Source organism: Dendropsophus ebraccatus, chromosome 5 (genome assembly GCF_027789765.1).
Source record: "Dendropsophus ebraccatus isolate aDenEbr1 chromosome 5, aDenEbr1.pat, whole genome shotgun sequence".
Classification (NCBI taxonomy): Eukaryota; Metazoa; Chordata; class Amphibia; order Anura; family Hylidae; genus Dendropsophus; species Dendropsophus ebraccatus.
Window position 1 is genome coordinate 6,674,277 of NC_091458.1, and position 14,748 is coordinate 6,689,024.

At 46.7% G+C, this 14,748-nt stretch overlaps 1 protein-coding gene across 1 annotated transcript; it reads left to right on the plus strand.

Moving 5' to 3' along the window:
- The first annotated feature begins 1,741 nt into the window (after positions 1–1,741).
- On the plus strand, positions 1,742–14,257 carry LOC138792235 (indolethylamine N-methyltransferase-like). Its single transcript, XM_069969409.1, has 4 exons — positions 1,742–1,824; positions 5,566–5,742; positions 8,895–9,102; positions 13,681–14,257. Exons 1-4 carry the CDS (start codon positions 1,818–1,820, stop codon positions 14,108–14,110), a joined length of 822 nt encoding a protein of 273 aa, XP_069825510.1. The 5' UTR covers positions 1,742–1,817; the 3' UTR covers positions 14,111–14,257.
- The last annotated feature ends 491 nt before the right edge of the window (positions 14,258–14,748 follow it).

Below are 14,748 nucleotides of genomic sequence, written 5' to 3' on the forward strand. Positions count from 1 at the left end.
ATATGGAATCTGCATGTGTTTGTATCTATATCTATGCTATGTGTCTGTGTAGAGGTATATATGGAATCTGCATGTGTGTGTCTGCATCTATGCTATGTGTCTGTGTATATAGGTATATAGAACACTGATAATTCAGGTACTTGATTTAGTATTCGTATTCCCCTTTTATAACATATATTCACTGAATTAATAGGAATAAAATATAGCTTTTATTTGTCTTTTTTTTAAAAGGTCCAAAACACAGGGAAAAAAACAAAAACAAACGAAAACCAATATACAGCCATCATCAGAGCTGACCACATGGATACCCTGCAATGAAGCTCCAACACTACAAGCGCAACAAGCCCCTGAGGACTAATCGCACAAGAAACGCGTAGGGATGCAATATCGTGTATGAACGGACTTCTAAAGGGAAGTAAAAAAACATATACAACAAATGAAATATTATTTATAGACACGTGTTTGGAAAAAGTACTAAAAAATATTGAAGGGGATAATGATATGAAAGCACCTTAGACACAAGAAAAGACTGTTGCAATACCAGTTTGATGTGCAATATTGATGAAAAATAAAGTTTAAACGAGTGCAATCAACTAAGTGCAATAGAGACTGGGTGCAATCAGAAATGCAATATAAAAGTGTGCAATAACATCTATGCAATACAAAGTGTGCAATACCATATGTGCAATAGGAACTGTGCAATAAGAAGTATGCAATATGTGTTACACACAAAAACAAAATATGATTAAGGACTAAGATGATGGGTCGTGAAGATAAATTACTGTATATTGGTTTTCGTTTGTTTTTTTTTTTTTCCCCTGTGTTTTGGACCTTTTAAAAAAAAGACAAATAAAAGCTATATTTTATTCCTATTAATTCAGTGAATATATATATATATATATATATATATATATATATATATATGGAATCTGCATGTGTGTGTCTGCATCTATGCTATGTGTCTGTGTATATAGGTATATATATATATATATATATATATGGAATCTGCATGTGTGTGTCTGTATCTATGCTATGTGCCTGTGTATATAGGTATATATATATATATATATATATATATATGGAATCTGCATGTGTGTGTCTGTATCTATGCTATGTGCCTGTGTATATAGGTATATATATATATATATATATATATATATATGGAATCTGCATGTGTGTGTCTGTATCTATGCTATGTGTCTGTGTATATAGGTATATATATATATATATGGAATCTGCATGTGTGTGTCTGTATCTATGCTATGTGTCTGTGTAGAAGTATATATGGAATCTGCATGTGTTTGTATCTGTGTAATTTCTCTATGTTGGTATATTTGTGTATCTTGTAATGTGCCTATCAGGGCCGTCTTTCCCATTGGGCAGGGTAGGCGGTTGCCCGGGGGCCTATGACTCATGGGGGGCCCCAGTGGCAGCCGCCTACCCTGCAGAAAGGAAGGGAAGCTAATGAGCCACGCTGTGCCCCCCTCTCCTCAGTACATCACAGGCCGCACTGCCCCAGCGCTCTCCTCTCCTCACATAAATAGGCTGCAGGGCCGGCCTGTGATGTGGGCGGCTGAAGCTCCTCCCCCTCCGTTAAGCCCCGCCCCCTGTGGACTGGTCCCATGTTCCTCCTGGCCCGGGACTTCCTGCCCCCAGCAGGCCTTGGGGTAGTTATGTGTGGGGCCTGACAGCAGCTGCAGCCTGTGCTGCCATAGCAGGAGACCAGCAGTGTGGAGAGCAGGAGGCTACAGGCTGCTAACCTCCAGCTACAGGGCTTCCTGACCATCCCCCTGCTGTCCTGTGCTCCACTGCAGGAAATGTCAGGTACCTGGGGCTGTAGATAGCGGGGAGGTCGGGACAGAGAAGAGGTGGGAGTCTGCAGATCTGGGCTGAGAGAAGAACACACACACACACACACACACACACAACACACACCACACATACACACACACACACACACCCCTACCCCTGTTCCCCCATAGCTGCCCCCTCTCCCCCCCCCCCCACACACACACACCCCTACCCCTGTTCCCCCATAGCTGCCCCCCCTCCCCCCCCCCCCCCACACACACCCTACCCCTGTTCCCCCATAGCTGCCCCCTCTCCCCCCCCCCCCCCACACACACACACAACACACACCACACACACACACACACACACCCCTACCCCTGTTCCCCCATAGCTGCCCCCTCTCCCCCAGGCTGCTTTGCCCCTGTCCACCTGTAGCTGATCTGTACCTCCCAAGCTGCAATGTGCACCCCCTCCCCCCCCAGACTGCTGTGTTCTCCCCTTCAGGCTGCTGTACCCCCATACACCTGGGTCTGCTGTACCCCCCCCCCCAGACTGCATTTATGGCCAGGTTTGCACTATGTAAAAACAAGCCTAACATGTGTAAAGATTATTTATATATATATATATATATATATATATATATATATATATATATATATATATATCGTTACACATGTTAGGCTTGGTTCCTATTTGTGGTTTTGTTTTGTTTTTTCTGCTCCTGAGCATTAAAGGAGAGGAATGACCCCCCCCCCCCCCCCCCCACAGATGCTGCAAAACTGCTCCAGACAGAAGGATACACACATACAGAACAATATGCATCCATACAGAACGATGCACACCCATACAGAAACATACAGTACAATATACAGTCATACAATACAATATAGACCCATACAGAGCCATACAGTACAATATACACCCATACAGGACCATACAGTACAATATACACCCATACAGAACCATACAGTACAATATACACCCATACAGAACCATACAGTACAATATACACCCATACAGAATTATACAGTACAATATACACCCATACAGAACCATACAGTACAATATACACCCATACAGTACAATATACACCCATACAGAACCATACAGTACAATATACACCCATACAGAACTATACAGTACAATATACACCCATACAGTACAATATACACCCATACAGAACCATACAGTACAATATACAGTACACCCATACAGAACCATACAGTACAATATACACCCATACAGAGTCATACAGTACAATATACACCCATACAGAACCATACAGTACAATATACACCCATACAGAGCCATACAGTACAATATACACCCATACAGAACCATACAGTACAATATACACCCATACAGAGCCATACAGTACAATATACACCCATACAGAACCATACAGTACAATATACAGTACACCCATACAGAGCCATACAGTACAATATACACCCATACAGAGCCATACAGTACAATATACACCCACATGGGGCTGCACAGCACAAGGTTGGGGGTAGGGGGGATGCGGGGACTTGATCTTGGGTCGGGGGGCCCAGTTCACAGCTATGCCCAGGGGCCCATCGTTTTGTTAAGACGGCCCTGGTGCCTATCTGTGTATATACATGTATTGTGGATCTATATGTATCTGTGTGAGTGTGTGTGCATACATGTGTGTATCTGCCTATTTGTACAGTATGGGTTTGTGCATCTATTGTCTATATACAGTATATTAAAGGAGAAGTCAGGCAAAACATTATTGTGATTATGATGTGTCAGTATTATTTGTGGAAAAAAAAAACATGACATTTTTCAGCCACTCTTTTATAAAACAATAGTTATTTTTAAGGCTGAAAACATGACTTAATTGACTCGTAATTTAACACATATTATGGACTTTAAATAGCCAAACGTATGTCCTGATTTTTTGGATTAATGTCTTTGGTAAGGTGGGGGCCCAGACAAGTTGGCAGTATGGGGCCCTGGAATTCCTGATGGCGGCCCTGGCTCTATACACCATATACATTACAGCGCAGATATATCAGGTGACTCACAGGAGACGTCTTCTCTGATCGGAGTTCTTCCCTTTTCATTTTCTCCTTCTCCATCTGTCCTGGGCCGTTATGAGAACTTCTCCGAGCCACGAATCCACAGAATCTGCCAGACAGACATATTAGGCTCCTCACACTGACACCATCTCCATCTCTATACTAACTGCACATCTGTATTGGCCCCTGTATGCCCTCATTTAGTGGGTAGGCTGACTCTATGTGACCCCCCTTATAGTATATATAGATGGCCCCCACTGCATGTTGCACCCCCCTTCCCTTATAGATGGCCCCCTCTCCTTATAGATGACCCCCTCTCCCCCCATTATAGATGCCCCCTCTCCCCCCATTATAGATGCCCCCCTCCCCTTATAGATGACCCCCTCTACCCCCATTATAGTTGAAGATGGCCCCCTCTTCTCCCCCCATTACAGATGCCCCCCTCTCCCCCCATTATTGATGGCCCCTCTTCTCTTCCCACTTATAGATGCCCCCCCTCTCCCCCATTGTAGATGCCCCCCCTTCTCTTCCCCCCATTATAGATGCCCCCCCTTTCCTCTATGCTAAGCAGTATTTAAAAAAAAAAAACACACAAACTCACCAGACAACCCGCTCCCCCGGTGATCCTCTTCTTCTTCAGGCGCTGTCCCTGGCTGATGCGCGGCTGCCGGGGGTGTCCCATCCTATCCCCGGCAGCGCGGCAGTGAGCTCCCTGTACGCCGGGGCTGGGACTTCCGGGACAGGAAGCGTCTCTGACGTGCGCTTCCTGTGCCGGAAGTCAGGGCCCCAGGCAGCTCACTGATGCGCCGCGCTGCCGGGGATAGGATGGGACACCCCCGGCAGACCCCCCATCAGCCGGGGGCCCGGACGAGCTCGCTCTTGTGACCGCAAGCAAATTAATGCTTGCGGTCACAAGAGTAATTTAAGGGGGGAGCAGTGTAGTGGCAAGGGGGGCCGGGTCGCAGCGGCGACCGCTGCGACCCTGGTGGCTACGCCACTGATTATAGGTATTTTGTGGACGCCTTCACATGTATCGTATTGCAGCGGATTTCACACTGCGAGTTCTCCAGCGAAATCCGCTGCAATACTGGTACTGTAATTTTCTATGGCTTTACATTCTCCCAGTGTAGCCCCTTCCCACTGACCCCAGCAGCTGCCGGACTAATACGTTACCTGTCCACGCTGCTGCCTGCTTCTCCGGCTCCCAACACCACTATCCATGATATATGGTGTGTGGGCTGCTGGAGTTTGAGTGCCAGGGCTGATTTTAAGTCCCAGTCCGACCCTGGCTGGGGACATAACAGAACACATCCCGTCTAAGGTGAAAGCTGCTGCCATCATTCTCCCTGAGGAGGTCTCTTCTATCCTGCCCCGTCCACTGACTGGGATGAAGATTGGGAGGACCACCACCGTCTACGCTCCTCTACTACGCCAACCACTGCGGTAAGTGTCGCTCTGCGCCGGTGACCAAGATGGAGCCGTAATATCGGTCTATAACTACTCCAGTCCTGTCTTTACAATGTCTTCTTCTGTCTCTAATTGACACACTATCACCTGACCTTCTCCTGTGTATCTGAGCGGTGGATGATGGGTAATATGTATGTAAGAATGAATAATCCTCTATAGTCATATATATTCAGTACTCATCACCTGATCACATGGCCCATGTCAGGCGTCCTATGACAACTACAAATATTAACTCCTGGAACTTTATTAAATCATGGACCAGATCCTCATCATCTCCAATACAGGATGGATGGGAGCAACAGCGAGATCCACCAGCAGCAGTATGAGTACAGCTCCAGAGACCTCTATAACACTTACCTTTATTCTGGTGCCCACCCTGCCCTTCTCGATGAGATTGTCTGCTTCCCTATGAGGCAACTCTACAAGGAAATGTCCACAGGTAGGTTCTCCCAATGTTACCTCCTAGGCTCAGGCTGCACCCAGACAGGCCCCCCAGGATGGAGCTGATTGTGCTAGCCCCCCACCCCCAGAGCAGCTCCAGCTGTATGAGGACCCTGGCATCGGACCAAAAGTTTATCCCACCCTGAATGTATCAGGCTTTTTTGTTGTGCATATAAAACAGTTGAATGATGATGCCGTGTCCTGGTACCCCAGCTACAAAAGTATAGTAAGCATATAGCTAGTACTGCTTACATTACGGTATTATGGGTGTTCAGGGGTTAATACTGTTCTTTATTGTCAGTCCATTGTCAATCCCCTCTCTCACAGACAGCTCCTTATATCTGCTTTCTCACAGACAGCTCCTTATATCCCCTCTCTCACAGACAGCTCCTTATATCTCCTCTCTTACACACAGTTCCTTATATCCCCTCTCTTACAGGCTGCTACTTATATCCCCTCTCTTACAGGCTGCTACTTATATCCCCTCTCTCACAGACAGCTCCTTATATCTCCTCTCTTACACACAGTTCCTCCTATGACCTCTCTCTCTTACAGGCTGCTACTTATATCCCCTGTCACAGACAGCTCCTTATATCTGCTCTCTCACAGACAGCTCCTTATATCCCCTCTCTTACAAGCTGCTACTTATATCCCCTCTCTAACAGACAGCTACTTACATCCCCTCTCACAGACAGCTCTGTATATCCCCTCATACAAACAGCTTCTTATATACCCTCTCTCACAGACAGCTCCTTATATCCCCTCTCTCACAGACAGCTCCTTATATCCCCTCTCTCACAGACAGCTCCTTATATACCCTCTCTCACAGACAGCTCCTTATATCCCCTCTATCACAGACAGCTCCTTATATACCCTCTCTCACAGACGGCTCCTTATATCCCCTCTCCCACAGACTGCTCCTTATAACCCCTCTCTCACAGACAGCTCCTTATATCCCCTCTCACAGACAGCTCCTTATATCTGCTCTCTCACAGACAGCTCCTTATATCCCCTCTTTTACAGACAGCTCCTTATATCCCCTCTCTCACAGACAGCTCCTTATATCCCCTCTCTCACAGACAGCTCCTTATATTTCCTCTCTTACACACAGTTCCTCCTATCACCTCTCTCTTACAGGCTGCTACTTATATCCTCTTTCACAGACAGCTCCTTATATCTCCTCTCCCATACACAGCTACTTATATCCTCTATTTCACAGACAGCCCTGTATTTCCCCTCTCACAGACAGCTCCTTATATCTGCTCTCTCACAGACAGCTCCTTATATCCCCTCTCTCACAGACAGCTGCTTATATCCCCTCTCTTACAGGCTGCTACTTATATCCCCTCTCTCAGAGACAGCTCCTTATATCCCCTCTCTCACAGACAGCTCCTTATATCCCCTCTCTCACAGACAGATCCCCTCTCTTACAGGCTGCTACTTATATCCCCTCTCTCACAGACAGCTACTTATATCCCCCTCTCCCACAGACAGCTCCTTATATCCCCTCTCTCACAGACAGCTCCTTATATCTCCTCTCTTACACACAGTTCCTCCTATCACCTCTCTCTTACAGGCTGCTACTTATATCCCCTCTCTCACAGACAGCTACTTATATCCCCCTCTCCCACAGACAGCTACTTATATCCCCTCTCTCACAGACAGCTCCTTATATCTCCTCTCTTACACACAGTTCCTTATATCCCCTCTCTCACAGACAGCTACTTATATCCCCCTCTCCCAGACAGCTCTGTATATCCCCTCTCACAAACAGCTCCTTATATACCCTCTCACACAGACAGCTCCTTATATCCCCTCTTACAGACAGCTCCTTATATCTGCTCTCTCACAGACAGCTCCTTATATCCCCTCTCTCACAGCCAGCTCCTTATATCCCCTCTCTCACAGACAGCTCCTTATATCTGCTCTCTCACAGACAGCTCCTTATATCCCCTCTCTCACAGACAGATCCCCTCTCTTACAGGCTGCTACTTATATCCCCTCTCTCACAGACAGCTACTTATATCCCCCTCTCCCACAGACAGCTCCTTATATCCCCTCTCTCACAGACAGCTCCTTATATCTCCTCTCTTACACACAGTTCCTCCTATCACCTCTCTCTTACAGGCTGCTACTTATATCCCCTCTCTCACAGACAGCTACTTATATCCCCCTCTCCCACAGACAGCTACTTATATCCCCTCTCTCACAGACAGCTCCTTATATCTGCTCTCTCACAGACAGCTCCTTATATCCCCTCTCTCCCAGACAGCTACTTATATCCCCCTCTCCCAGACAGCTCTGTATATCCCCTCTCACAAACAGCTCCTTATATACCCTCTCACACAGACAGCTCCTAATATCCCCTCTCTCACAGACAGCTCCTTATATCCCCTCTCTCACAGACAGCTCCTTATATACCCTCTTTCACAGACAGCTCCTTATATCCCCTCTATCACAGACAGCTCCATATATCCCCTCTCTCACAGACGGCTCCTTATATTCCCTCTCCCACAGACGGCTCCTTATATCCCCCTCTCCCACAGACAGCTACTTATATCCCCTCTCTCACAGACAGCTCCTTATATCTGCTCTCTCACAGACAGCTCCTTATATCCCCTCTCTCCCAGACAGCTACTTATATCCCCCTCTCCCAGACAGCTCTGTATATCCCCTCTCACAAACAGCTCCTTATATACCCTCTCACACAGACAGCTCCTAATATCCCCTCTCTCACAGACAGCTCCTTATATCCCCTCTCTCACAGACAGCTCCTTATATACCCTCTTTCACAGACAGCTCCTTATATCCCCTCTATCACAGACAGCTCCATATATCCCCTCTCTCACAGACGGCTCCTTATATTCCCTCTCCCACAGACGGCTCCTTATATCCCCTCTCCCACAGACGGCTCCTTATATCCCATCTCTCACAGACAGCTCCTTATATCCCCTCTTACAGACAGCTCCTTATATCTGCTCTCTCACAGACAGCTCCTTATATCCCCTCTCTCACAGACAGCTCCTTATATCCCATCTCTCACAGACAGCTCCTTATATCTGCTCTCTCACATATAGCTCCTAAAATCCCCTTTCTCATGGACATCTCCTTATGTTCGATTTATATGGTCATCCACCTCTTACTTTACAGGTCACATTAAGGGCAGGACTTTATTACAATTCAACCCCGGCCCTGCCCCATACAAGCTGCTGGTTTGCTGTGAATTTTTTGAAGAAATCAACGTCCTAGAATTCCATGATGAAAATTCCCTGGAGCTGAGAAAATGGCTGAAGAAAGATCCGGGAGCCCTGGACTGGACACACATCTCACAGTATGCATGTTCGCTGGAAGGAAGAAGGTAAAAGTCATGGGATGCCACCAGAGACTGATCTCACCCTCCATGGGGGGGAAGAAGGGAGGGGTCCAACATAGACATCAACTAAAACAAGTCTAGATCCGCTGTGATGCGCTGTTCTTTGTGTATTTGCTGGTCATGCTCTTCTCCCCAATGCAATTGGATCCAGGAAGCATCAGCAGCCATGTTGTCATGTAGTCCTTTGTGACCTCATATTGCCTCCCTTACAGACAGCTACTTATATCTCCTCTCTTACAGACAGCTCCTTAAATCCCCTCTCTTACAGAAAGCTCCTCATATCACCTCTCTCTCTTACAGACAGCTTCTTATATCCCCTCTCATACAGACAGCTCCTTATATCCCCTCTCTTACAGACAGCTCCTTATATCCCCTCTCTTACAGACAGCTCCTTATATACCCCCTCTCACAGACAGCTCCTTATATACCCTCTCTCACAGACAGCTTCTTGTATCCCCTCTCTAACAGACAGCTCCTTATATCCCCTCTCTTACAGAAAGCTCCTCATATCACCTCTCTCTCTCTCTTACAGACAGCTCCTTATATCCCCTCTCTTACAGACAGATCCTTATATCCCCTCTCTTACAGACAGCTCCTTATATCCCCTCTCTCACAGACAGCTCCTTATGTACCCTCTCTCAGAGACAGCTCCTTTTATACCCTCTCTCACAGATAACTCCTTATATCCCCTCTCACAGACAGCTCCTTATATCACATCTCTTACAGACAGCTCCTTATGTACCCTCTCTTAGAGACAGCTCCTTTTATACCCTCTCTCACAGATAACTCCTTATATCCCCTCCTTAGTCAGAGAGTCACCGCCTTAGTCACAAAGTCACAGATTCACCCAAGCTTGTGCAAATGCACGGCCCCTGCTATGACTATGTTTTTTGATCCAACAGAATCCTGTAAAGAAAAGATTAGCCTATGGCTGATCAATTCCATTGATTGATATGGCAGAGCTCTCAGCTCATTGTAGAGCTCTTGCTGACAACCAGCTAACAGGCATTTTTTATTATAATATTCGTCAGGTGTCTGTCAGCTGCACCTCCTCTCTGCAGTCAGCTCTGGAGGATGGGAAGGCTGTCTATAGAGGCTGTCCATCTCTATATGAGGGCAGTAACACGAGGGTCTATCCATATATGGTGAATGTCCATATAAGGACAGTTACATCATCAGGGTTCCCCTTTTAGGAGCTATCCTGCTGTATGCCCCCTACACTCTGATACACTATACTTTCTGTCTCATGTATATGTTATGTCCAACAACCCTGCTGTAAGTTGCTGCTGAACATGAATATTCTGAGTCTCAGGGTAATGTGTGTGATATAGAATGCCTAAACTGCAATTTCTATGTTTTCTCTATGTATTCTATTCATTGACAGTAAGCATATGCTGAATGACTGCTAAGGGTTAAGTGTACATGATTTGCTGCACATGTCTGCCACCTGCTTGTGGGGCCGGTCTGTCTATTTCCTCCCCTCTCCTGGACCTATCAGGGCCTTAGCTAAGTCTCCTCATCCCTCCTAACCAATCATCTGTCAAGTTACCTCTGGTCTCTACCAAGCAGTGGATGTGTGGTGTCCCACCACAGGTGTTGCTAGTAGATACACCCTTCACAAAAGCCTGCACTCCAAGTGTAAGTGGTGATGTAGTCATACTTATGTTTTGCCACTAGATGTCATTAGTATGTACACTCACGGGCCACTTTATTAGGTACACCTGTCCAACTGCACGTTACCACTTAATTTCTAATCAGCCACTCACATGGCGGCAACTCAGTGCATTTAGGCATGTAGACATGGTCAAGACAATCTCCTGCAGTTCAAACTGAGCATCAGTATGGGGAAGAAAGGTGATTTGAGTGCCTTTGAACGTGGCATGGTTGTTGGTGCCAGAAGGGCTGGTCTGAGTATTTCAGAAACTGCTGATCTACTGGGATTTTCACGCACAACCATCTCTAGGGTTTACAGAGAATGGTCCGAAAAAGAAAAACCATCCAGTGAGCGGCAGTTCTGTGGGCGGAAATGCCTCGTTGATGCCAGAGGTCAGAGGAGAATGGGCAGACTGGTTCCAGCTGATAGAAAGGCAACAGTGACTCAAATAGCCAACCGTTACAACCAAGGTAGGCAGAAGAGCATCTCTGAGCGCACAGTACGGCCAACTTTGAGGCAGTTGGCTACAGCAGCAGAAGACCACACCGGGGGCCACTCCTTCCAGCTAAGAACAGGAAACTGAGGCTACAATTGCACAAGCTCATCGAAATTGGACAGTAGAAGATTGGAAAAACGTTGCCTGGTCTGATGAGTCTCGATTTCTGCTGCGACATTCGGATGGTAGGGTCAGAATTTGGCGTCAACAACATGAAAGCATGGATCCATCCTGCCTTGTATCAACGGTTCAGGCTGGTGGTGGTGGTGTCATGGTGTGGGGAATATTTTCTTGGCACTCTTTGGGCCCCTTGGTACCAATTGAGCATGGTTGCAACGCCACAGCCTACCTGAGTATTGTTGCTGACCATGTCCATCCCTTTATGACCACAATGGACCCAACATCTGATGGCTACTTTCAGCAGGATAATGCGCCATGTCATAAAGCTAGAATCATCTCAGACTGGTTTCTTGAACATGACAATGAGGTCACTGTACTCCAATGGCCTCCACAGTCACCAGATCTCAATCCAATAGAGCATCTTTGGGATGTGGTGGAACGGGAGATTGGCATCATGGATGTGCAGCCGACAAATCTGTGGCAACTGTGTGATGCCATCATGTCACTATGGACCAAAATCTCTGAGGAAGCTTCCAGCACCTTGTTGTATCTATGCCACCAAGAATTGGGGCAGTTCTGAAGGCAAAAGGGGGTCCAACCCGTTACTAGCATGGTGTACCCAATAAAGTGGGCGGTGAGTGTATATCTTGTACCTAGGTGTTGCACAGCTGTAGTACTCAAGGGGTTATTGTTTGTGACTTGTGCACCACTGAGAGTTCTTTCTTCTTCTCTATCTATCTCTTTTCTCCCTTCTTTTCTTACACTCTCTTCTCCCCTACTCACAGCTGGTATAACATACCCTGTAGGTGGTAGACACATAGGGAGAGGAAGTGTTAGTGAGTCTTAGTCACGTTGTTGAGCAGAGAGGACGCAAGCCAGTATGGTCCCTACAGCAGCCAAACTGGGCCCTGGCTTATGCCGGGTCCATTGTGAGAGGACAAGTCCAGTGTAGTCTTGTCTACAGACACACATGGGAAGCACGGACACTCGTTTCTTGAAAGCAACTCTTCTACACACAATGCAGTGTTAGACACCCTCAAAGAGGACAAGTCAGGGAACATCCCAGCCCACGCCGTGAACAAGTCTAAAAGTGCAAAACAGTATCCTATAACAGAGGAACTGATCCGGATAGAGCAAAATTGCTAGAAGCCTATGTACTCTATCTCACAGTGTTGGTGTAACCAGAAAATTCTGACCACTCTGCTCAACCCAGGTAACAAGGTCTGGGGCTTGTGTCACCCTCTAGGACGGGTCGCCCAACACTGGTGGGCAATAGGTGGTGCAAAGACCAAAGAATCAAAACACTGGCACAAGTATTCTCTCTACTTTCAAGTATTCTACTTATTCTACTTCTAAAGTTCAGGGAGCACAGTACTACATTGGGTTGGGAATCTCTCGACATTCTCTCTACTTGACTGAACTTTCTCTACTTCTCCACATGCAACCAAGTCAGCGCGGCTTTTCTACCTCTCAAGCTCTCAGTACAAGCCTTGTCAGTCAAGTCCAGAGTTTATTGTCAAGTCAGAAGCCTATTGTATATCACTGTATCAAGTATTCCTGCAGTAAAGAAGAATGTATTTATTGTAACAGGACTCAGTGATTCTAAGCACCTACACAGTAACAACACCTCTCTTGGGTTATTTCCCCTTTCTGTGGGTGGCGGTACCAATAGACCGAGTGGGTCACAACTCCACTCCGTACCACCATGATAAGCGCCCAAGGGACCCCCTCACGACCCAGCATATCACCGACCACAGGGGAAAGGGTATAGCCAGCCTCACTAAACTAAAAGCAGGTGTGCCACCATACCTGTGTGCCCAACCGCCACTGGTGTCACAATCTCCCATCTGGCTGAGCTATTCCCCGACCAACCACTACTGCAGTGGAGTCACACTTCACCATCGAGCAAGTGACCGGTTGAGCCTCACAGCAGTGTACCACAGAAGGAGCAGACTGGGGGCATTTAGTCCTGTTACAGTTTAGGCTGAGATTCGTCCGGCTGTCAGTTCCAGTTGTTCCTGTGAATGTTAGTGCAGCTGTATCCAGAGACAGAGAATTGTCTTCCAGGGGCCAGGCCTCGGGCCAGTGTCTGTACCGAGGCATAGCTAGGGTTCATGGGGCCCCACAGCAAGAAACGATATGGGCCCATAAATCCTGTATGCCTCTCCAATACATATACATATACTTACCTCACCTGGCGCAGTCCCCGGTGTCCCTGGCTCCAGTTAACACCAAGGTCGGCCCCTACCAACATTTAACATTCCAATAATTTCTTATTCTTTTGGCTTTTCAGCGATGGGTGGATCAGGAAAGAAGAAATATTAAGAGAGCGAGTGAAGCGGGTGATAGACTGTGACATCTCTGCAGACCCCCTTGTAGCCCCCGGCACTCTTCCTTCTGTGGATTGTTTAATGACCGTTGGTGGAATTGAATTGATCAGCAAAGACCATGAAGAGTTCCGGAATAACCTGAGGAAGGCGGCGGCTCTGCTGAAGGTTGGCGGCTACTTGGCTCTATTTGGTTTCACAAATGCAAAGTTTTACAAACTTGGGGAACGTCTGTTTCATGTTTTATGTTACAACGCAGAATTTTTGAGGGCGGCTCTTATGGACTCCGGATTTGTCATTGAGAGTCTGGAGACCAGACCTGGGGCGGACGTTGGTGGCTCCATCATCTATGACAACCAAGTGTACGTCAGGGCTCGTAAAGTGAGAGAGGCGTAAAATCCAAATCCCTTCAATTTTACATTTCTTCTCATTATGCAAAGATGTTTATATTGTTTGATGATGTTTCGTTCTGTCAATGTTTTACATTGTGAGCTCATCGGACGTCGTAGAACGGGCCGAGATGAATAAATCTTATGGGAGACATCACAGTAGAAGAAATTATATTAATTTATTAGGCTCCTCTCCTCCTCCCTTCTTGGCTCTTCACTCCCTCTGTAAGACGACAAAACTAAAAGTCCATCTTGACAGAAGAAACAGACTCACTGAGGGATCTGGTTACAGCTGCCCATAGAACTCTCTGGAGAGGGAAGTGGTGGTAAGACAAAATAAGAGGCAGAGAAGCTGCTGAAAGTGTTATATCCATTCAGATATTGCACTGCTCGGAACTGCTCTATAATGTCCTCCATGCTGCTGCTGATGATTCTTAGGGGTTCTATAGAGGCAAAAGGAGGCAGGACCCCCTCTTTTGTGTGTGTGCAGTATATGGAGACATCACAGTAGCTAGTCTACACACATTCGCTCTGAGACAACGAAACATTAGAGATAGAGCCTGGGGAGGGGAAAAACCGTGACAATGTAATATATAATGTATATAATGGCTGAAGATAGTGCTGCTCCTCATGGACATACAGAAC